The 24,731-nt window shown below is 40.6% G+C and overlaps 1 protein-coding gene across 7 annotated transcripts; it reads right to left on the bottom strand.

Annotated features, from left to right (window-relative positions):
- Positions 1–719: 719 nt before the first annotated feature.
- On the bottom strand, positions 720–24,393 carry LOC109691891 (uncharacterized). 7 transcript variants are annotated; one of them, XM_020172135.2, is made up of 5 exons: positions 23,411–23,462; positions 19,776–19,838; positions 18,052–18,234; positions 17,159–17,254; positions 720–12,897 (listed from the first exon to the last, which is right to left on the bottom strand). In XM_020172135.2, exons 3-5 carry the CDS (start codon positions 18,167–18,169, stop codon positions 10,805–10,807), a joined length of 2,307 nt encoding a protein of 768 aa, XP_020027724.2. In that variant the 5' UTR covers positions 18,170–18,234; positions 19,776–19,838; positions 23,411–23,462; the 3' UTR covers positions 720–10,804. The 7 variants fall into 7 exon arrangements, with proteins under 7 accessions (XP_020027724.2, XP_073913625.1, XP_073913626.1 ...); XM_074057524.1 differs by lacking the exon at positions 23,411–23,462 and adding an exon at positions 18,784–18,929 and having other exon boundaries at positions 18,052–18,178; positions 19,776–19,836; XM_020172131.2 differs by having other exon boundaries at positions 721–12,897; positions 18,052–18,178; positions 23,411–23,481.
- Between the last annotated feature and the right edge of the window lie 338 nt (positions 24,394–24,731).

Here is a 24,731-nt window from a genome sequence, read left to right as displayed (position 1 = left end):
ACAGTAGAAACAGGTAAATTCTCTATCAGGAGGTTTCCAGCAACAGAGTTGGAGTGGTCATGGATGTAGCCTCTCTCTTGACTTCTATTTATATGTGATTATGACTACTTTACCATGACAGGAGGTCCATGCAGGACCCTGGGCTCCAGGTAGGGTTGGGGACCTAGTGAGGTAGTAACTCACGTGGAGCTACAGCATCAGCTGCATATTTCCCAGTGACTTTTAGGAAGCTGGGTCAACCATCTTTTATGGAAAAATAGTCCTGGGAACTGTCCTCACCACTGTGGACCTACGATAGGAGTCCATGTCCCAGCCACACCTTGGAGCTCCCCTTCGTATGATGGCCTCAGCATCCAAAGTGAACTGGTATAAGTCAACTGTGAAGTGACCATCACCTTCTGTGCTCATGCGTCCGCACTAGATTGTTCTAACCACAAACTCAAAGACTGGCATTGAGGCCGGTAAAATGCTGTTAAATGTCCCCCACTTGGAGTTTCTGAGTTCCAACCCCCTGAATTTCTCAGTTGTAGAGAGCATGTATCAGGTCCTTCTCTGGAGTTTGCAAAACTGTCATCAAAAGTATGAAAGTGTGGGAGTCTTTACTCCCATTTCCTGCATGGGGAGCAGGAAAGGAAGTGTTTCTTCCTTTCCCCATCACTTCTCCCTAAATAATCTTGTTATCCTAAATTTCTTTCCTAATAAAGTTTGCTAACATTTTCACACACACACACACACACACACACACACACACACACACACACACCCCTACCAAAGCTTCTTAGGCAAAAGACCATACTATTTTGCAAAATTAGGAAATTTGTGGGAGCTCTTCTTGTGCCTTAATACTACAAGGTAGTGTCTTGTTCTTTTATTGGCTGAATTCTCTAAAGCTACGTATATATGGATAACTAACAACAATGTTCAAGAGCAGACTTCTATAAAAACGTTGGGAGGCCAGGTGTGGTGATAACACATATGAAATCTCAGCACCCCAAAGGCAGACCCAGGAGGATCTCAAGCTCAAGACCAGAATGGGCTACATAACAAGACCCTGTCTCCAAAAAAAAAAAAAAAAAATTGGGAGTTACAGTTTCTCATTGGATACATTTATCATTTTAATATTTTCCAAGAATCTGATAATTTATTGGCAAGGCCATTTCCTAATCTGCAACTATTACTCTCTGTTAGACAGGTTTGTGTTCCAAGGAACACCTTGACCAAAAAGTAAGGTCATTAATAGCTCCTCTTCTGCAGCTGTATGCTGGTTATAGCAAGATCACCATCAGTTTCCAAACTTAATGGAAGTGATTCTGAGAGATCTGTTACCGTGTGGATGTTTCATAAGATGCCACTCAGCTATTGGGGGTATCAAAGACAGGTATCAAAATACGGGGCATGGAAGCCTCTGGTAGAAGAAGCCCTACAGCCCCAGAGCAAGGCAAAACTAGAAGACCATTATAAAGATCAGGTGGGCCAGACACCAGTGGCTCGCCTGTAAACGTTGCTGCTCAGGAGGCAGAGATCAGGAGGATCGCGGTTCAAAGCCAGTGTAGCGAGAAAGTTCACTTCCTTTTGCTGCTTGCAGGATTGTGTCTTTGCATTTTGACAGTCTGTCGTGTCTTGGGCTAGATCTCTGCATTTATCCCTCTTGGAGCTCACTGAGCTTCCTGGATGCATAGATTGGGATGTGTGTGAAGTTTATTTCTTCACATATTCTATATGCACCTTACTCTTGTCCTCTAATTGTGACTGTTATGCATGTATTACTATGATTGATGGTGTCCTAGAGGTCTCTTAACCTGTTTATTTTTATATCAGCTCCTCAGACTAAACAATTTCCATTGACCTAGATCACTGATTTTTCTGCCTGTTCAAATCTTCTGTTGAAACAGTCCAGTAAATTTTCATTTTAGTTATTGTGCTTTTCAGTTCCACAATGTTCCCCTTTTATGATTCCTATTTCTTCACTGGTATCTATTCTTCATACATCATTCCCCTGGATCATCATTCTTTGTCCATAGTTTCTGTTAGCTCTTTGAGAGTGTGTATAACAATTGACTTAAAATCTGTTGGAATATCAAGTTCAATGTTTTGTGTTTTCTTGGGAAGCATTTTTTCATTTGCTCTGTGAACAGATAATACTTTTTTGTTTCTTTGCACGATAAGTGTATATTTTTGCTTAACATCATGTGTTATCTCTTGAAATCATATTCTTCCTCCTGCTCAAAATTTGTATTTTGTGCTTACTCTGGGTTGTATTAGTTGTTTTTTATGACTGCTATGGGTTTGTTCTACCCCCACCCCCCAAAAATATTTTAAAGCCATTACCCCAGCTACCTGTGAATATGTCATTATTTGGAAGCAAAGCAAAGAAAAAGAACTTTCTTTCAGGATGAAAGCAGAAGTAAGGAAACAGGCTTTGCTGAAAAACAGTAAGATTCGGCTGAGGAAGGAGAACAAAGTGCACAGGAATTCCTCAGGGACAAAAACCCATCCTGAGTAGCAGTGGGTCAGACATATGAAGTCTGGACTGAGTCTCAGTAGTTAAAACTGTGTTATGTGTGATTAATTTTGCTTTTCCAGTGAAGAGTCAAACACAAAGGCCAGTAAATAATATTGCTCCTGTGGGGTGAGACTGTAGGGAAATGTGACAACCTTCCTCAGTGTGTGAATATGAAGATAGATATGTGCATCTCTTTCTATGCCTTATAAAGGAGAGAACACTTAGACTGTAATAGAACTGTTCAAATGGGAAAATAAGCCCCAATAGTACAATTGTGGAGAACTGCTTTAATTTTTCTCTGTATTACATAGTGTGTTCACATAGTCCAAAATTAAAGTATATAAACAACACATATTTGATCGCTCTTTTCCTATTCTAACCCCAGGTTTGCCTGTATCAAATTCCCAGGCACACATATAATACTTTTGTTAGGTGCCTCTGTGTGTGTGTGTGTGTGTGTGTGTGTGTGTTGTCTTCATGCATGTAAAACAAATTCTAAGAAGCATATTTCACTGAAGTTAAAACTCAACATTACAGCTTTAATTTATTTGGGAACGTGTGAGTTATTTTTCTGAACTAACTTTTTAGGTGCAAATTAAAGAAAAAGGATTTGGACATCAATGATGTTACTGAGCTATAAAATATAACCAGAGATACATTTTATACAAATAAGGCTCTTCCAGTGTATTAAAATATACACCCCAGGTCCTCTGCTTCATTCCATGAACAGTCTACCTAGTAAGGAAAATATTTCAAGGTATATGTATTTTTTTTAAAAAAAGATCTTAAAAGACACCTAGCATACCACATTCAAACTGCAGAAAATTCACAATAAAGAGAAATTTTGAAGATAACCAAATAGGGAGGAAAAAAAACCCACAATACATAATAGAAACAAAGATGAGAAATGCAGAACACTACTCATCAGAAACTATGCAAACCAGAAGACAAAGGAATATATAAAGTAAAAAAAGATTGTCTACTCAAAATTTCATACCCATCAATGTACTTTTCAAAACTGAGGGTGGAATAAAGACTTCCTAACACAAAAGCAGAGAATTAGCAGAAGGCAAGCAGTGCAGAAAATATTAAAAGAAGTTCTTTTTCCACAAAAAGCATATGACACTATATACAAATTTGGATCTATACACAAAGAAATGAAGATTCTGGGAAAAGTTGACATTTTAATTTTTATTTTAAGTTGCTCTGAAAGCTAATTGACAATATAAAAACAGCAGCAATGTGTTTGGCTTTATAACTACACAGAAGAAAAATGTTTGGCAATAATGGCACAAAAGACTGGAGGAGGAACTGGGGCTATGGTAAAGAAGTGCAAGCTATTTGAAGACAGACTATCACTAAAGGTAGATACTGTAAGTTCTATGACAATCACTAAAACAGCTATAAAAAGCATAAATAACAGACCAAATGTAGATATAATGTGAAATCATAAAAACTTCAAATTAACAGCAAAAAGGTATAACAAGGAAAATGGAGAAAAACAAGGCAAGTCAAAATAGAGGTTTATATTAACCATATCAATAATCACATGAAATATGAAAGGTAGAAACTGTCACATTGGAGACCAAAGCAACAATAATCAACAGAAAGCTGGAATGGATATATTAACATTAGGCAACACAAGCAAAAAGAAAGCTGGAAGCAGAGCATGGAGGTGGGTGCCTGAATTCCAGCTATTCAGGAAGCTGAGGGATAAGGGCCATGAGTTCAAGGTCAGCTTGTGCAACACAGCAAGATCCCTGTCTAAAAAAAGAAAGAAAAAGAAAAGACAACCTGAGATTCAATACTAAAAGCAAACAAAGTAGTTATCAAAACAAGGACTATTACCTGGGAAAAGGGTCATTAGACAATAATAAAGAGGTACTTTCACCAAAAAGACATAAAATTAAATGTGTTTGCACAAAACAACAGAGCTTCAATATACATGAACGAAAAACTGATAGGACTGAAAGACTTAAACAGATCTGGAATTACAGTTGGAGACTTCATGCTCACTAATCAATAGAACAAGTGGAAAGAAAACCAACAAGGATACAAAAGTCCTCAAAAACACTATGAATCAACCTCAACTGCCTAACATTTGTAGACTGCTCCATTCAACAGCACAAGAAACATTTTCCCCAATGGTCCATGGAGCGTACACCAAGATGGATCACATAACTAACTGCAATCAACTTAAAATAACTGAAACCACACCAAGTATGTTCTCAGACTATAGCAAAATCAAATGACAGCCAGTAACAAGGAGACCTCAGGTAAGTCCCCAAATATCTGGAAACTTAAAAATCCATGGGTCAAAAAAAGAAGTCATAAGACTTCTTTGGAAAACAATTTTAACTCAAATACAAAGAAGACACATCAGTGATTGCAGCATGCAGCTAAGCCACACTGAGAGGCAAATTTAGAGCATTATGCTCATACTGTGAGAGAAGAATCTTAAATCAACTACCTAAGTTTCTACCTTAAGAAACTAAAAACACAAAGCAAGCAGAAGGAAGAAAACAATAAAGATGAGAGCAGAAGTCAATGAAGCTGAAAGAAAAAATAGTAAAAAGTAATAAACTTTGAAAGGAACCACAAGAAATAAAAAAGGAGAAATTACACTTGCATGACTTAAAAGACATGATAACAGATCCAAATGACATTAAAACAGTAAAGAAAATTCTGAACAACTTTATGCCATATGTGGATGAAATGCACAAATTCCTTGAAAGACACAAGCTACTAAAATTAATTAAAAGGCCTGGTGGAGTGGCTCAAGTGGTAGAGCACTTGCCTAGCAAGAGTGAGGTCCAGAGTTCAAACCCCAGAGCCACCAAAAAAAAATTCATTCAAGAAGAAATAGTTAACTTGAATATCCTACATCTACTTATGACACTGAGTTCAAGTTTAAAAAAAAACTTCCAAAATAACAACAGGCCTAGACCTCCTATGTCTATCAAACATTTAAGGAAAAGTTTACCAATTCTGCAAACTTTGAGAAAACAGAAGAAGAGACAACATTTTCTAGCTCATTTTAGGGGTCAGCATTATTTTGCTACCAAAAATGAGGAAAAAGGCATTACATGAGGAAAAACAACAGACCAACATCCCCTGAACACAGGTGTCAGGTTCCCAAACAATACTAATGAGTCAACTACAATATATGAAAAGAATGCGTCTGATCAAGGGGTTTATCTCAAGAATGCAAAGTTGTTCCAACACATGAAACAAATGTAAATGTAATTAACAGACTAACAAAAAGCTACAGCACACCATCTTAATGCATGTAGAAGGAAGCATGCATTCAGAAAATTCAACATTCCTTTAGCAAATGGGGAATAGGTTTTCTACAAAAACTTTCAGTTGATACAACATTTAAAAGATTACTTTCCCCAAGACCAAGGAAAATGCAAAGATTCTCAGACAGTACAATAAGGAAACAAGGGAAAACAAGATGGGAAAAGCAGAAAATAAGAACCTCTACATGTAGACACTATTCTAAAGAACCCATGAGAAGTAAAATGGTAATGAAGTTATCATGTTAATATCAACATTGTATTTCCACACCAGAAATAAACAATTAGAAATCTGCAAGAAAACAAAAATTCCAGAAAAATTTAGCTACAAATCTAACAGAACTCACAGGTAGTACCTATGTACTGAAAAATAAAAATCACTAATGAAATACAAGACCTAACCAGACAGATATACCATGTCTATAGATGGAAGTCTCAAACTAACATGTCAAATCGTCTAATACTCCTCCTATCAAAAGCAAAGCAATTTTTAAAAAATCAACAAAACGATTTTCCAACTTACATGATATGAAAAAGCAGAAGAACTAGAATAGCTGAAACAATTTTGAAAAGGCAAGGCTGGAAGACTCATGTCACCTGACCTACCTGACCTAGAGACTTACTGCAGCTACAGTAATTGGGTCAGGTTTGGTGGCTTGTAATCTCAGCACTCATGTAGCTGAGGGAGGATAATCACAGGTCTGAGAACAGCCTGGCCTACATAGTGAGAGCCTGTCTCACAAATACTAAAAAAGCTGCAGCAATCAAGTACAAATAGTATTGGTGAAAGAACAGATATAAAGATCAACATGACAGAATAAAGAATTCATAAACAGACCCACTTGTCTATGGCCAATTAATTTTTGGTGGCAGGACAGAGGCAATTGAGTGGGAAAAGGAGAGTCTTTGGAGCAAACGGTGCTGGAAAAACTAGACATGCATATTCTAAGAATGAAGCTAAACACATCACGCACCACGTTAAGTATGAATTCAAAATGGATGTATTCCCAAATATAAAACCTTAACTTAAAAAACTGAAAGAAACATAGGAAAACAATCAATATTACCTTGGCTTAGGCAAAGATTGCTTAGATACAGTATCAAAAGCATGATATACACACAAAAAAACTTAAAAACTGGACTTCATAAAAATTTTAAAGTTTTGCTTAAGCACAGACTGAGTCAAAATCTTTGCAAATCACCTACCTAATAAAGGACTTATATTGAAAATGTATAGAGTCTGCAAGATTCAGTAATAAGAAAATAAACAATCCAATTTTTAAAACAGGCAAAGCATGTGAACATTTTTCCCAAAGACATAGTAATGGAACAGAGAACACAAAAGCATGCGTTTTGAGAAATGCAAATTGAAGCCACCATGAGCACTACCACACTGGAATGGCTAAAATTTAAAAATTAATGACAAATATTGAGGAACATACAGAGGAAACTCAAACATTGCTGGTGGGAAGGTAAAACAGCACAATGACATTAGAAAATCCTATGTCCACCATAGGATCCAGCTGTTCCATTTCTCTTTGTCCAATTTCCTTTGCTAAAATGAAATGCCCAAGGCTGGGTAAGATGTAAAGAAAATATGCCCTACTTCACAGTTCTGGATACTTAAAGTCCACAATGAGTGGCTCCATCAATGAAGCTACTGGTAAAGACACCTTGACTACATCCATCAGGGCAGACAGCATGAAGTGGGAATGAATGCAAGGTGAGATCACACATTGACAGGAAGCCAGAGACCAGGAAGGACTGGTCTTGTATGTATATCAACCCTCTGGCAAGAACCAACCAGGGTCCCATTCTCACCTCATCATACTGGGGACCAAGCTTTCAACACATGAGCCCTTGTGAGATAAACCACATCCAAACCACAGGACCATTCATCTAAGAGGAAAGAATATGCACACACAGAGGAAGGAGGCCACCATATCTGCAGTTTTGTTTTGTGGTTTCTTACCCACACTCAACCATGGTTTGAAAGTATTAAATGGAAAATTCCAGGAAGAAATAATTTTATGTTTTAACTTCCATGCTGTTCCGAGTCACATGGCTGAATCTTGTGCTATCCTTATTTTTTATGCAGGACACCAATCATCCCTTTGTACAGTGTAGCCATGCCACATCACAGTATTTAGAAAGGGACTGGGAGGGAAGGTTTGTATCAGTGGTGTGTGTGGTCCCTGACGCTCTGAGAACTGGCAAGTATGATGGGACGGTGAGAAGTAAACAGTAGAGGAAGGAAGAGAGGGCTGATCAGTGGATTAGTTGTGCCCACAGCAAAGAGCACTCCCCAACTACACTTCACCAGGAACCATTCCTTCACACAGCTACACCAGTATCTGCAAGCAAACACTAACTGCAGTGCTCTTACCTGGATATGCTTACCTTTGGATTTTTCTACCGCTTCTCTTCACGGTCTACCATCACACTTTATTTGCATTAAAGAGTCAGTGCCCTGAAAGCAGGGAAAGTTACAAAGGTAGGAGACTGTACATTCAAAAATCACCCATGGCATTAGCTGTCCAGTGCTTCATTCTTTCCTTCCTAACACAGTGTCCAAAATTTCTAGCTGGATGAGTGCCCACATTCCCCAATAAATTTATGGGAGCCAAATTTCTAATTCTTGGAGAATAAAAGGCAATATGGAAGGGTAGGAAGAACACTATGATGCTGACTTAAGGACTGGAGGTAACATGAACTCACAATTCACTCTTTCTACATATCTACTTCCTCCCCTCCCTTGTTTCCTTCCTTCCTGTCCTTCCTTCCTCCTTTCTTTCCTTCTTCCCTTCGACAGGCAAAAGGGACAGAAGGGAAACTCTTCCTTGGAGTGGAACAACAATCTAAAAAATGTTGAAGGAATGATGAAGAGAGAAAAATGATCCTTTTACAGGCTGGGGACACAGCCCAAAGGTAGAACGCTGGCTTAGCATGCGTGAGGCCCTGAGAATCTGGAAAAGGCTCTCCTGAACATTGTAACTTCCCCCGTGCTTAGGGGAAGGGCAGGGAGGGAGGAGGGGAACAGCCTTTTACGACCATCAGAGTAATAATTCTATTCAGGCCAGAACTGATATCGGATGCAAAAACAGTGGAGAAAAACTTGTTGAAAAACAAGCTATTTACAGAGCAGAAACTATTTCCCCACAAATTATTAATTATACATGGAAACACAGTAACTTCATGGCAGAAAAACCCACCCATGTTTACTTAATCAAGTGATCCAAGTTAACCTCACCTACAGTGGCACAAACATATGGACACATCATTCATAGTCTTCATGCTATAAAGTGTGTAATTTAAATCCAATCACGAGGAAACCTCAGGCAAATCCAACAACATAACCTCAAAAATATAAAGATCATTAAGCAACAGATGAGGCGCTAATCCAGATTAAAGGTGTCTGAGTGCAATGCATAATCCCTGATTGAACTTGGAACTGGAAAACATGACGTATATTGTGGGGACAACTGATAAAATTTAATAAAGTATGTAAATTACACAGCGTTATGGAGCAATATTAAATTTTCCTGAATACTGTACTGTAGCAATTTAAGTAAATATTGTTATTTTAAAGAAAATACACTCAAGTATTTAGTGTAAGCAGCAAGGTGTCTATAATACACTCGGGCTGACATAGTGGCTCAATGAGTAGAGCACCTGCCTAGCAAGTGTAAAGTCCTGAGTTCAAACCCCAGTACCTCCAAGAAAGAAGGTATAATATACTCTCACGCGGTTAAAATATGTGTGTGTGATGAATAAATACATGCATATATAAATACACATATATATGGCGTATACACATGCACATACTGATACCTACGTATACACATATTCGTGTGTGTATGTATATCATGTCAAAAAAACCCTGCAGAATCTGGGTAAAGAGTACAAGAGAGATTTTATACAATAGTTTTTATAAAAACTAAATCTAACAGAGCTATATTTCAAAATAAAAATTTTAACAAAATAAACATCTGTATGCATCAAAATTTTGTCATTTATATGTAACTAGAAGTAAACACCTACACATCTGCATCTTTTAAAAAAATAAATAGGATCATGTTTTGTGTTTTCCCAGATTAACATATTCTGGACTCTTCTAACCTCTATAGGTACAATTTCACCTTTTCTCTTTTGATGCTTGCATAGTATTCCACTGGACTGGTAAAGCATAAAATAAATACCTTGGCAATGTAACCAGTCATTCCTGTTGGTTACTAGAACAATGATGCAAGGAACAACTTTTATATACATCTCTGGCATACATGAATTCACCGTTGCAGATCCAAGATTCATTTCTGGGAGATGTACTCCTTAATTCTAACCCTGTGTACCACATGACATAAAGTAATTATACTATGAGGACTTTGCTGCAGGAAGTTTTTAGTCAGCCATTTCATTTATTTCCCACAGCTTTACAGTTTTAGTTTTTAAAAAAATGGCCACTTATAAGTATAAAAGGACAGTTAAAGTAATCCAATACCTTCCCTGACCAAAATAAAAATGAGTTAGCATAAAATAAAAATTATCTAGTTAGCATAAAATAAATTAACTAGTTAGCATAAAAGAACAAGTCAGCATAAAATAATAAAAATAACTAGCCAGCATAAAATAAGTTTGTATAAAATAATGAAATAACTAGTTAGCATAAATTAACTAGTTAGCATAAAATAATAAAAATAACGAGTTAGCATAAAATAATAAAAGAACCAGTCAGCATAGAGCCAGCATCCTTCTGACATTACCTTTTGGCACAGAGTGACGGTGAGGGATAAACATTGATATTCACTGGGTCTCAGCAAGAGGCCTTGCTGTTCCAGTCCTGTTACTCTGCCCCCATGTCATCACTTTAAAGAATGGGTTAATTCTGAGTCTGAGCAAACTCCCCTTCCACCCTCAATATTTTTACATGGTGCATCACCAGCTCGGCCTCTCCAAAAGCTTGAAGAGGTGCATCCTGACAAAAGACACCAACCACGTCCGCCTCCTAGAGCTTTTTGCCAGTGTGGACTTTCTGATGATATGTAAGGCGGGAACGGTGACTGAAGGCCTTACCACACAGGTCACATGCGTAGGGCTTCTCTCCCGTATGCACTCTCTGGTGGGCCTGGAGACGTGCGCTCTGACTGAAGCCCTTCCCACATGCCTCACATTTAAAGAGTTTCTCCCTGGCGTGAACACTCAGATGGACTCGGAGATTGGAGGGGAGGCTGAAGGCCTTCCCACACTCCTGGCATTTATGAGGTTTCTCTCCTGTGTGGACCCTCTGATGATGACGAAGGTTCAAGCTCCGACCAAAGCCCTTCCCGCACACCTCACATTTGTAGGGTTTCTCTCCAGTGTGGCCCCTCTGGTGGTATATAAACTGGGAACTGTACCTAAAGCCTTTCCCACACACCTCACATTTGTACGGCTTCTCCCCAGTGTGGACTCTCTGATGGGACTGGAGACCAGAGGACTGACTGAAGACCTTACCACACACGCCACATTTGTATGGCTTTTCTCCAGTGTGGACTCTCTGGTGCACCCGGAAATCGATGGCCTGACTGAAGCTCTTATCACACTCCTCACATTTATAGGGTTTCTCTCCCGAGTGGACTCTCTGATGAGCGTGAAGGTTTGATCTCCAACTGAAGCCCTTCCCGCACTCCTCACATTTATATGGCTTTTCTCCAGTGTGGATTACTTGGTGTAGCTTGAGATTTGAACTGTAACTGAAGCTCTTCCCACACACCTCACATCTGTATGGTTTCTCTCCAGTGTGGACTCTCTGGTGGGTCTGAAGCTTGGAGGATTGACTGAAACCCTTCCCGCATGTTTCACACTTGAATCGTTTCTCCCCGGTGTGGACATGTTGATGGACTTGGAGATTTGAGGCCTGACTGAAGCCCTTACCACACTCCTTACACTTGTAGGGCTTCTCTCCCGTGTGGACTCGGAAGTGGATATGCAGGTCTGTGTTCCGGGTGAAGCCTTTCCCACACTCCTCACATTTATATGGCTTCTCTCCAGTGTGGACTCTCCGATGGCATATCAGGGGTGAATTGTGACTGAAGCCCTTACCACACACATCGCATTTGTAGGGTTTCTCCCCAGTGTGGACTCTCTGATGTATGTGAAAATGTGCAGCCTGGGTGAAGCCCTTCCCACAGTCCTCACACTTATAGGGCTTTTCACCCCTGTGGACCCTCTGATGGACACGGAGGTTGACACTCCAACCAAAACCCTTACCGCACTCCTCACACTTGTATGGTTTTTCCTCAGTGTGGACCCTCTGATGGCACTGAAGGTTGGAGCTTTGACTGAAGCCTTTCCCACACTCCTCGCATTTGTACGGCTTCTCCCCAGTGTGAGTTCGGTAGTGTATGCTGAGACCCGTGCTGCTGCTGAATCCCTTGCCACAACTGTCGCATCTGTAGGACTTCTCCCCGGTGTGGGTGGACTGAGGACAATGCATAGAGCTGTGGCTGAAGCAGCCCCCAGGTTCATGACATCTGTCCAGGTTCTCTTCCGGGTCAAATCCCTGATGAGTTTGCAGGTGTGAGCTCTGACTGAAGCATTTCTCTCCTGTGTGAAATCTGTGATGATGGTGAAACAGTGAGCCACGGTCACCACATGGATGTGGCTGCTCTGCCACAGGGAACTGCTGTCTGCTTGTGCCACACTGATGACATCTATAGAGCTTCTGCTCTGTGTCAGTTTTAACAGGCCTATTAAATGATGTCTTCCTCAAGCCTTCACATACATGTGGGCTATTTTTGACATCAATTTGCTCACCGCTACCCTGAGGCTGTGAGTCGCTCAGATATGCATTCCAGCAAGAGTCCTGTGAGCCTGAGATTGAGAACTTGTCGTTTTGAATATACCTGGAGCTACCTCCTTTATGGTTTTTCCTATGGTCCTCATTTTCAGAAACCTGAATTGAATCACCTCTCAGTAGCTGGGAGCCACTCCTCTGCAGACACCTGGTTAACTCACTTGCAACCCGCTTCCAGATCTGCCAGCAGGAGGGCTCTCCATGTGAGAGGTATGTTAGTGCAAGTTTCTGAAGAGTCTCCATCTCATTTTGACTTGCAGTGTCTGGAAAAAAAAGCAATATTCAGAGATGAGGACAGGTAAATACTTTCTTCAGAAACAGAAGAATTTTACACAGAGAGCAGGGCCTTCCTTAATAAGCCAGGGGAAGGGTCCACTTGTCCTTACAACAGAATTTCTTTTTTCAGGCAGGTGGAAGCAGAGTGCGACAACAGAAATCTAACTCCAAAGGGCCAAATGTGACCCATTTAGAAGCAAAAGTCTAATGTTTAACATGAGAGCTGCAAGCTTGAAATCAGAGGCCTGCAATGAAATTAAAAGACAATCCAGCTGGGTGTGGTGGTGCATGCCTGTAATCCCAGCACTTGGGCAGCCAAGGAAGGACCTGGAGTTGGAGGCCAGCCTAGGCTACACAGTGAGATCCTGTCTCAAAAAAAACAAAATAAATTAAACAAATGAACAAACGAATGAAAAGACAATCCACATTCCAACCTATAATAGCAATTAAAAGATTCACCTTCTTCTCAGTAGACTTTTGGCAAGTGGGACTCTATCTTATTTAGGTTAGAAAAGCTCAAATTTGAACATAAAACAGTATTTCAGGTCTTGATAGAAATTATCCCCCAGGGTTCATTGAGAAACTGGTTTGGAATACTAACACACATTGTTCTACAACTTGGTAGTAATTCCCATCACTGTAAAAGAAATGGGAAAGGGAAAGTTCTCCTTGTACTGCTGAACACAATTGGGAAGAAGGAAAGAAACAGAGCCCAGTGCAGACTCTCAAAGCCAACCCTGAAGAGGAAGGGAGGGAGTTACACCTCTCTTGGAAGACTTTGTCCCTACCAGTATCTGTTCAAATATCACTCTACTGGTGATGCCTTCTATAATGTCCACTGTAAAAATAATTCCTCCTTACTCCCTTAGACCCTTGCTTCTCATTTCTTTCTCTCTTTCTCTCTCTCTCTCTCTCTCTCTCTGTCTCTCTGTCTCTCTCTATCTCCCTCTCCCTCCTTCCCTCCCACAAACCCAAGTACTCTACCACTGAGCTACACCCCTGGCCCCCTACATTTCTCTCCACAGCTCTTATTACAGGTTGAACAAATCTAATCTGAAATCTAAAGTACTCCCAAACCCAAAACTTTTGAAATACTGACATGATGCCACAAGAGAAAAATTCTACCCCTGACCTTATGTCACAGGCTGCAGACAAATTGCAGGTGTGGTAAAGGAATTGAATAAAATGGCCTTTAGGCATTGTGCATAAGGTGTGTGTGGAACACAAATAAACTCTGAATTTAGACCTGGGTCTCATTCCCAAGGTATTTCATTGTGCATACGCAAATATTCAAAAATCTGAAACAATCCAAAATCTGAAACACTTCTGGTCCCAACCACTTCAGAAAAGGGATACTCCATCTGTATTATTTGATTTACTTATATACTTCATTTTGTCTTTTCAGACATACTAGAAGGTAATGACCATGAGGAAAAGGTGCACTTTGTTTTCTTCATTGTTTATCCCTGCTTTAACATGATCTTCTCAAACTGCTGGTATGCATTAGTGCCCACAAAACCAATTCTGTAACTTGTGGCATTCTTTTTTAAAAGAGGCAGAACAAAATGTTAACTGTATTATAAGCAGTAAGAGCACCACTATATTAAATACTGCTTAGGTCGTAAACATACATGTAAATGTGCACATACTTTTGCTCAGTCTAGATTCAAATATACTTCTTACTGCGGGTCATGGTTAAAAAGGTATGAAACCTGGGCTGGGGCATGGCTCAAGTGCCTAGACTAGGTATCTGCCTAGCAAGTGCAAGGACCCAAGTTCAAACTCCAGTACCACCAAAAAAAAAGTATGAAATGCTTATGCTTTAGGGCGAAAGAACCAAGACCTTAATCAAATATCTAATTTGCTTAAATGGAGAGTTACATCCTATTAACACAAACTTGGAAAAACTATCAACATAGATACATGCATTTCTGGATATAGGGGTGGTGGCTGAGTAATGTCTCACAAAGATGTCTAAGTCCTGAACCTTTTTTTTTGGCAGTACTGGGATTTGAACTCACTGCCTAACACTTGCTAGAGAAGCACTCTACCACTCAAGCCACTCCCCTATGCCTTTTTTGCATTTAGTTATTCATTTAATCTGTAAAGCCTGACCTAACTCCAGGCTTTTAGAGTCAGAAGTCATTGTAACATATGAAGAGTGTCTCATGTTGCCTGTGCTTTATGCTGGAAAACTTACTTAGACATTCCAAAATTTTCTTCTCCTGATCAGGACTTTCCTCATCTCCACAGGTATACAGTGCCTTTGAACTTCTGGAAATGTCTAGTTTGGAACTTCTGAACAACTCTATGTATGTTGTGTGATTACCTAGGTATTATGGGGAAGCAGGGAAAGTGGGAACTTGGGTGTGTGGATGAGGCCCACGGGAAGTAGCCCACTGCCATGCTACACAGGAACTGATGGACTGTGATACTTGGTGTACTGGCACTGATAATTGTTGTTGCTGTTGTTTTGGTGGTACTGAGAGTTGAACTCAGGGCCTTGTGCTTGGGAGGTAAGCGCTCTACCACTTAAGCCACACTGCCAGCCCTTTTGGCTTTATTTTTCACATGGGGTCTCATGCTTTTTGCCTGGGGCTGGCCTCAGATCACAATTCTACCTCCTCCTCCCGCATAGCTGGGATTATGAATGTTTACCACCACATTCAGTTTACTTTTTGATAGGATCTTGCTAAATTTTGCCCAGGCTGGCTTTGAACTAGGATTCCCCCCATCTTCACACACAGCTAGGATCACGGACATTCATCACCTGGCCTGGTATTGATAATTTTTCAGTTTAGTTATATTCTGATAATCATGAATAGTTTTTATCTTCTAAGTTTAGGCTGGAATCTTTACATATGTAAAAGTGCCTGAGAAATTATAATTATGTTAGCCATTTACTGTGAGAAAATATGCCCAAAACATCCATGAATCACTCTTACCATTTTCTACTACTAGGGGCTATCTCTTGGAATAACAGAGATGTGAGGTCTGTGTCTCCATTCTCTGTAAGCTTTTTGTTTTTAAGAATCATTATAAAAACAAGCTCTAGCCATCCAAGCGTGAGGACACATGCCTTTAATCCCAGCACTCAGGAGGCTGAGGCAGGAGGATCACAAATTTGAGGCCAGTGTGGGCTATATAGCCAGACTCTGTGTCAAAAAAGAAATTAATCAATTAAAGGCCTTTAATTTGTGCTCCTATGATTTATAGAGGATATACAGAATATATAATTTGGGGATATTATTTGCACATAGATTGATATTGAAGAGGTCAAAGAAAATCTTCATAAGAAGGGACCAGAAAATGTCACAGGCAAAACTGAGAAAGGACAGTACTTAGGATACTAACTCTTGAGGTTAAATTTGCATATGAAAATGAGATCCATGAAACTGAAGGAAGTATCTCACGTTCCTGAACACAGTAAATGTGTGCAGTATGTAGACCTAAAAAGGAAGATGGAGGGCTGGGGCCATGGCTCAACGGTAGAGTGCCTGCCTAGCAAGCACCAGGCCCTGAGTTCAAACCTGATCAGGTCATCAGCCCAGTGCAGTGAAACAGGAATGGTTCAGAAGGGTCTGAGCAGAGGAGCAGCATAGGTTAACCTGATTTTTTTGTTTTGTTTTGCAGTGCTGGGTATTGAAACCAGTGCCTTACATGCAAGGGTTCTACCACTGAGCTACATCTGCAGTCCTCTAACAGTTTTTAAAGAAGTTCTCTGGGGTAAGGTGTGGTGGCTCACACCTGCAATCCCAAGTACTCAGGAGGCAGAGTTTGGGATGATAGAAGTTTGAGATGAGTCCAGGCACAAAGTTACTGAGACTTCCATATCAATCAATAAGCCTGGCATGGTGCACATAGCTGTCATCCCAGCTATGCAGGAGGTATAGGTAGGAGGACTGCGGCCCAAGGTCAGTCTCCAGCAAAAGTGAGACCTACCTGAAAAATAGCTTAAAGTACAGAGGGCTGGGGGCACGGCTCATGCAGGTAGAGTGCCTGCCTCTCAAGGGCATGATCCTGAGTTCAAATGTCAGTACTGCCAGAAATAAATAATAAAATAATAATAAAAATAGACTTGCTGGCTACCATTGACAGAGTGGACTATGAGAATGCAAGGGAAAAAGCATGGAGATCTGATAGAGGCTGTTGTCATAATCCAGGTGAGACATGGTCCTTGGCCAAGGGTGACAATCACAGAGGTGATGAAAGGCAGACTAGCAAAAAGAACAGCCATACAGCTCTCACCAGAATATCTACTTCTATGGGTTTCTGTTTCCATCCTCCAAAGCTTTTCTTCTGCTTCCAGCTGGGATACCATGTCTGGTTGGAAGGGAAGGTACCCTGTTGAAAAGGCAGAGATGTATATATTTAAGGTGAACACACAATTCAAATATAGCTTGTTGAAATCATATAATCCTCAGCAACTCTAAAGTGGTATTTTAAGAGCTTTCCTGATCAGGAACCGTATTAAGAAATTCAGGTTATGGCCTAGTTCACATATCTATAGAGATCAAATTAAATTAAGCCAAGGTCTGTTTTCATCGTATTTCCAACACTGTCTCTCACAACACTCATTGAAAATGTTCAGAGATTTGCTGCAATATGAGTGCTTCTTGATAAGGAACTCTGATATGTTTTATCCTTACCTACTTCATTGAAAAGAAATGTCAGTACAATTCACTAAGTTTACTTCCTATCAATGGGTCATAACCATAAATTGAAGACAAAATACAGAAGCTAAGTTGCCTGTTTATGGTTCTTCTAAATCAAAGTTTCTTGTGCACAGCACTCCTGATGCTCTGGACTTGTGAATTCTCTGTTGTGGAGAGCTCTCCTATGCATTGCAAGAAGCTTTACAGAAATCCTGGCTACTACCTATGTAGGTAGCAGCCCTCCCTGAGTTGTGACAATTGTGTCCAGACACTGCCAAATGTCCTCAGATGGAAAATCCACCTGATTACAAAGCAGTGTCTTACAGGAAAAATTTCTGCTTGAGCAGAAAGAAGTACTAGAAGAATTTATCCCTGTTGTCCTGGGTGTTAGAAAAAATTTTGCCTCTAAAAGCAGGGCACTGTTTAGAATGGTCCAAAGCCTTGACCCACAACAGAAGTTCAATGTCAAAGGGCGCCCGTCCTCACCCACTGCAACCAGGTTCTTGAAGTTCTCCAGCATCACGTCGCGGTACAGCTCCCTCTGGGCAGCGTCCAGCAGCCCCAGCTCCTCCTCGCTGAAGACCACGGCCAGGTCCTTGAGCATCACCGCCTCCTATGATACCAAACACACGTGACCTCAGTCTTGTCACTTCCCTGGAAGAACAGCAGCTTTGAAAAGGAGAAAGAAGATTTTTACAAGGGCAGATTTTTCTGTTTTCCCCTATCACTGTTCACACAAGAGGTGAGTGCTCCTGAATCTCCAGGCCTGGTCAAATAGCTCTTAATTCTTTTTTTAAAAACGGACAATCTAAGTAACATAAATCCCAGAAAGCTCTTTTCTTAACCTTTGCACGCTTCATTATTAATAAAGACCATTATTTTTCATAAGCTTACTTTTTTACTCCTACTATTTCTTTTCTCATAAGCCAACTGGGATTACAGGCGTCTGCCACCAGGCCTCACCAGGTTTTCTTCATCTTACCAACCATCACGGGGATTTAGCAATTAAATCTTTACCACAGGGTTAAGAACATCCCATCCATTGGACACTGCCTTGAACCATTGTACCTGGTATCTTTGCTGAAGGTAAATTGTAACAATTTATATCAAAATTGTGCTTGAATACACAGGTTCCCGGAATGACTAAGAGACACAGCTTGTAAAGAGGAGACAGGGACTGAGTAGGGAACAGGATGAAGGGGACCCTTTGGAGTTTACCCTTCAACAGGTCTGGCAGGTGCTTCCAGGAGATGCACTCAGGTTTCTGGAAAACCCTTTTGCCATGTCTATATTTTCATGAAGATGCAATGCCAGAGACCCTAAACTGAGAGTTAGAGGCCTCACAGAGTCCAATGCTGCAGCACCTGGGAAAGGTGGACAGTACTGTGAGAAGCACATATCCACACTGACATGCTTAACATGCAGAAGAGTCACCTGCACCTTCACACAGTGCCCTGAAGGATAATGTGATTACAGATGGGAAGGGCTGGCATTTCAACACTACTAGGCCTTAACTGTGTACACAGTCACTCTGACATGATAAATACAAAAAATAAAATAGATGAGTAAATACACACACACAGTAAGAGAAGAGAAAGCACAGCTCTTCTTCCATCAGAACATTGAACAGCATTACACCATATCACACTTTTGGATGCTCTGTGTACAAAACAGCTGGGGGAGCTGACATGAACCATGCCTCTTCAAATTACAATTATTAAAATTGAAAGGACAAATAATGCAGAATTCCACTAGAATTGCTTTTTGGGAACAAAGGTTATATAGAGAGAAAATGTTGCTAGAGTGTTCTTTAAAATAGTGTAATTTTTAAATTCTTTGAAAGTCTGAATAAGGAATAGTTTTTTAATGGTATTGCAAGTCACGGAATATGATGAAAAGATAACTAAGTAAAAAAACTATTCCACTATTGCAAATATACGGTTATAAATGCACATGAAGCAGCAGTATGGGAAAGGGAAAAGAGCTGGTTTATAGGCAAGGTAGGAGAACAGGTTATCTTTGCCTATTTAAAGTTCTAATGTTTTTTCCAAATATTTTATAAACTAGCAAAGAAGATAAAATAAATCAAGCAAAACATACAAACATGCTTTTGTTTTTCCATAAACCTTCTCAATGAAGATGGGGGAAAAAAGATGTGTCTAATTATTGAGAGATAAAATCCTATTTTAAAACACAGAGCAACACAGTACCTGAAACTCGGTCATCTTCTCCTGTTCCTCTTGAGGAAAGTCAAGAGTCCTGACAAGGCAAAACTAAAGAGAGACAAAGAAGCCATGAGACACAGCTCAGAGCCGCCATTGGCCCAGGTGGGTCCCTATGGAAATCACAAAAGAGCCCAACTTAAAGACAGAGGCAGCCACATACAGCTTGGAAATGTGAGCACCGCCCAGACTCCAGCTACTAGCAGACCTGGCAGCTCACAGCTGAACGACAGTGGACACCCTGCACGACCAGTGTTCCTACTATAAGAATTCCTGATCCTGGGATGAGTGGCAGTGTAACATGTGGCAAAAAAAGGGCGGGGGGGAGCTGGTTTAATTCCTGGAAATGACAGCCCCATTGGTGTAAACCAGGGGCTGTTAAAAACTACTGTCACCTGTCAAAGAGTCACAAACTGGACCTGCCTCACAGGGTAGTTCCAAGGATTAAATAAGTACAGTAGATGGGAAGTTGTAAGAACCAGGAGTTCTTTTTTTTGTAGCTACAAAAAAAAGAATAAAAAGAAAAGGAGGCAGGAAGAGAGGGGAAAGGAGAGAGAGAAGAGGAAAGAGAGAGGGAGAGAGGGGAGGGAAAGAGAGAGAAGAGAGAGAGAAAGGTACTTTGCATCATCAACTGCACTTGCTAACATTGTTCTCCAATGAAAGTCGCCTTTACTTGCTGAAAAGTCTAATTCTGTCTTAAAACATCTTTTGTGCATAGAGATAAGGAAAGACATAGAGCAAAAGAGAGACAAAAGACATGAAAGAAAAATCAAGACACACGGAAAATAAATTGAAAGGCTCCAACATCTGTCTAGAAGAATGGGAGAAGAAAGGATTGAGGGAACAGTGGACAGGTCCTGCTGAGTAATGACCTCAGTAAAAGGTAATCACTGAGAATTTCCCACAATTGATAAAAGATATGAGTTCACATACAGGAATTCTGAACAGAATAAATAAAAATATACTCCTAAACTAAAAAATTACAGTAAAATTTGGGAAAGATGAAACACACACAAAGAACTGAAAACAACCATCGTAAAACTCCCAAAAAGAAAATATAATTTACCTAAAATGAATGACAATTCAATTAAAGCAGGATAACTTAATGGAGACTGAAAACAACTGAGTATCACTTCCAATTTAAGATAGAACCTATGTGCCAGGCACTGGTGTCTCATGCCTGTAATCCAGCTACTCAAGAGGCAGAGATCAGGAGGATCATGGTTCAAAGACAGCCTGGGCAAATAGTTCACAAGACCCTATCTCAAAAAACCCATCACAAAAAGGTCTGGTGAGGCTGGCAGAGTGGCTCAAGTGGTAGAGCGCCTGCCTAACAAAAAGGGCTGGTGGAGTGGCTCAAGGTGAAGGCCTGAGTTCAAACCTCAGTATTAAAAAAAAAAAAAAAATAGAACCTCTGTGTCAACTTGCTTTGCTCTAAGAAATGGTTATTTATATGAGGCAGAAACAAAATTTTAGCTGATCAAAAATAAAGAAAATACATGACTTCATGAAGCCTGGAAGGTGGACAGCAATGGGAAGAAAACACACATAAATACATTGGCAAAAAAAAAATAATCTTTCTTTTAGAAAATCCTAAGAACTACAATAAATTTAAGTGGTGGTTATGATTTAAAAAAAAAAAAAAAAAAGCTGGCCCATAACCTAGCCTACAATTAAAAACAAACAAAAAGGGATATCATCAAATTTTAAGTACTTTTGTGATCTCTTTATTTTTCAGAGTGGCAATATATGCTAAGTTTAATATTTGCTGAGATATTAATTTTTGAGAATTAAAAGAATGATGCAAGACCACATAAATTTTAAACAGGTTGAGGACAGCTAAAAAGAACTGAATGCACACATAAAAAAAGCTAACAAAAGGAAGCAAGGTAGGCTGGGGGGTAGGGAGGAGTGGTGGCTCAAGTGGTAGTGAACCTGCCTAGCAAGTACAAGGCCAAGTTCAAATCCCAGTACCACCAAAGGGGTGGGGGAGGGAAGGAAACAGTGCAAAATGCAGAGCCTGGTAAATCAAACACATGCACACAGAGAACACACATATACTAACAAATAGATTAAACATCCCAGACTGCACTAAAATATTCCAACTATTCTAAGAGACACTACCAAAACACAATGATGCAAAATTTTAAAAGAAAGGAAATGGAAAAAGATATAACTGAGCCGAGGCCAAAAGAATGCTTCAGTTTCAGACGTCCTGGCAGAATTTAAGAACTGACCTGATGTCTGGGATATGCTTTAAAATAGTGTAGGCAGAAGGGCCGGAGCTACTTTCAGCAAATGTTGACCCTAAGTGCGTGGTGCACAGAAGGATTCACCAATCTTCTGTCTTTACACTTGTGTACGCTGGGAAACTTCCACAATACGTTGAGAGAGAGAAAAAAAAAAAACCTACTAGAATCCATAAATATATGCACAGTAAATGCTACAGAAAAATGCACTGAAATGTTTTATTGTAATTTTTGTTTTTTGTTCGTTTTCATGTCTTGTGAGTTATACACATCTCTATCCAATAGAAATACACTGAGTCATATATGTAAACTTAGATTTTCTAATAGTGAATTTTTTTTAAGTTTTTTTAAAAACCTTGAAAACAAAAGCAAAAGCAGGTGAAGTTAACTTTAGCAACTTTATTTGACTCAACTTATAAAAAATATTATCCACATGTAATCAATGCCAAAAAAATATCGATGAGCCAGCCATCTTACAACTTTTTGTAGTATTTAAAATCCAGTGTGCACAGGCACGTCCAGCAGGTAACGCCCGGACGAGCATTAATACTTCTACAACCAGAAGAATATGTGCTTTATTTGACAGGGAATAAAACTTAGTAAAAGAGAATATTTTAGGATTAAAAAAACATCAGTGTCCTCTCCAGGGTCATGTACAGGAAAGTCCTATCTACCTTCCCAGGGGAGGATGTTAAGGGCTCCTGTGGGGCTACTTAGATGACTGAAAGCCGCTAAATCACTGGGATCACGGACACGGGCTCTGCGCGGGCGGGGTGGTCACTCCTGGAATCCCAGTTACTCAGGAGGCAGACATCAGGAGGATGGAGATTCGAGGCCAGCCAGGGCAAATAGTTCTGGAGACCCTATCTCGAAAAAAATCCATCACAAAAAAAGGCTGGTGGAGTGGCTCAAGTGGCAAAATGCCTGCCTAGCAAGTACGAGGCCCTGAGTTCAAACCACAGTACTGCCAAAAAAAAAAAAAAAAAAAACCCAAGGCTCTGAAACCCCCTGCCTGGATCAGGTCAGTTCTCTGTCTCTGTCTCTCCCTCTCCTGCAGGATGTGACAGAGGGGCCCTGACTTTACTCCTCGTCGCAAGGTTTCCAGTAAAGAGGACGCTGGCGAGGACACGACTTATCAACGCCAAGACGCACCCCATTTCGCCTCATTTACTCCCTGCGCACCCCTAAGAGCGCAGAGCCACAGCTCTCAAGTGGTCTGGGGCTGGGTGAGCCGGCAGGGGCGCGGAGGGGAGCTGCACGGCCTCCGCCCGTGGCCGCGACTCCTCCACGCTAAATCCACAGCAAAGTAGCCGCAAGTCCCTCGCTCAGGCTGAAAAGGCTCCGGGAAGTAAAAGGAGTGCAGGGTGGACTCACCTCCCAGACGGAAAAGAATGTAGCAGCCTCGCTTTCCCGGGCGGAAGTGGAACTCCAGGAGTTTCTGAACTACACTTCCCAGAAGGCTCTGGGGCAATGAGTACGGACTCCTGCAGGCCGTAGTACCCGGATGCAGTCCTGGCATACATTTCCCAGAATTCCGCAGAGCAGAAACCGGAGTCTGGGTCACTTGGGAAAAAAACTACACAACCGCCAAACTCCCGGTGCTGCCGTACTACGACTTCCACAATCCCCTTCGTGTTCCCCCTCACCAGTAGAATTCAGCTTTTCCGATTCACAGTTAAACAAAAAGTAACTGCAAAACATGTGACGTTTGGAGCCCTGTCCTGAGCAAGAGTAACACTCGGCAAAAATGATCAAATCAATTTACAGTACGAAATACATTTATTAAAGGTCGGTCCTAAGCTAGTGGCCTGCGCTCTCAGCTATTCCCCAAGCTGTACTCACATAGGACGTCTTCTTAGTCAGTCGGTGGCTGGCTCCAAACCGGTCTGTTCTGAGTCCATTCGCTCTCCGGGGCGCCAGGGGAATCCGACGGGCGTTCTCTCTTGGGCTCTCCTCTGCTCGATCGGGACACTCGGCTGGTGGAGCGAAAGGCAGAGTGGAGGAAGATCCACGTCTCGATCCGGAAGCGTGCGGCGTGGACTCTCTCACAACTCGTTCTCGGTCCTCTCTCACTCGGCAGTTCGTGGATTGCCGTTATATGCAGGTTCTTATCCTTATCTTCTCGTACAGCTTAGGGTTAGCTGCTTTACATATCTAGGCCACCTTGGGGTTCGCTAATTTGCATATCACATGTTTACAGTATATATGTGTAACATTTTGTTATCAATGCTCATTCAGGGTAAATATGCTAAGTACCTAATACACTCATAATATCTAACTTTTTACAGTATGATACTCATAACATCCCACCCCCTGACAGTTTTGGGCCATGTGAGGACCAAAGAACTGTCACAAATACATAATAGATCTAATAATAAGTAACACACATAATACTTACCTCAAATAATACTTATCTTGAATAACAATAGTCACAGCACACACATAAGATAAATATTGTTGCATAAAGAAAACTGCAATCAAAAGGGTAAACACATCAAACATCAATCAAGGGACAATGTTAATACATCATGAAGTTCTTGTGTCAACGTTCCATTATGCCAGTAATAATAAAGAAGTTTTTTGAAAAATGTTGGATGGTAAGAACCCAAAGAAGCGACCATAATATGATGAGAAGGGGCCATAATAATAGCATGGGGTTGTAGGAGAGTAAATTGGTATAAAGTGAAGAAGAGTG

This window comes from Castor canadensis, chromosome 16 (genome assembly GCF_047511655.1).
Source record: "Castor canadensis chromosome 16, mCasCan1.hap1v2, whole genome shotgun sequence".
Classification (NCBI taxonomy): domain Eukaryota; kingdom Metazoa; phylum Chordata; class Mammalia; order Rodentia; family Castoridae; genus Castor; species Castor canadensis.
Note: the sequence above shows the minus strand (reverse complement) of the source record. Positions and strands in the feature narration are given on the sequence as shown.

What these genes read in the sequence shown, in the direction of transcription:
- LOC109691891 (XM_020172131.2), bottom strand. An exon ending in CAAGAACCTGGTTGCAGTGG is followed by an intron (nt 17,255 to 18,051) that starts GTGAGGACGGGC and finishes CCTTTTCAACAG; the next exon opens with GGTACCTTCCCTTCCAACCA. An exon ending in CCATAGAAGTAGATATTCTG is followed by an intron (nt 12,898 to 17,158) that starts GTGAGAGCTGTA and finishes TTTTTTTTCCAG; the next exon opens with ACACTGCAAGTCAAAATGAG.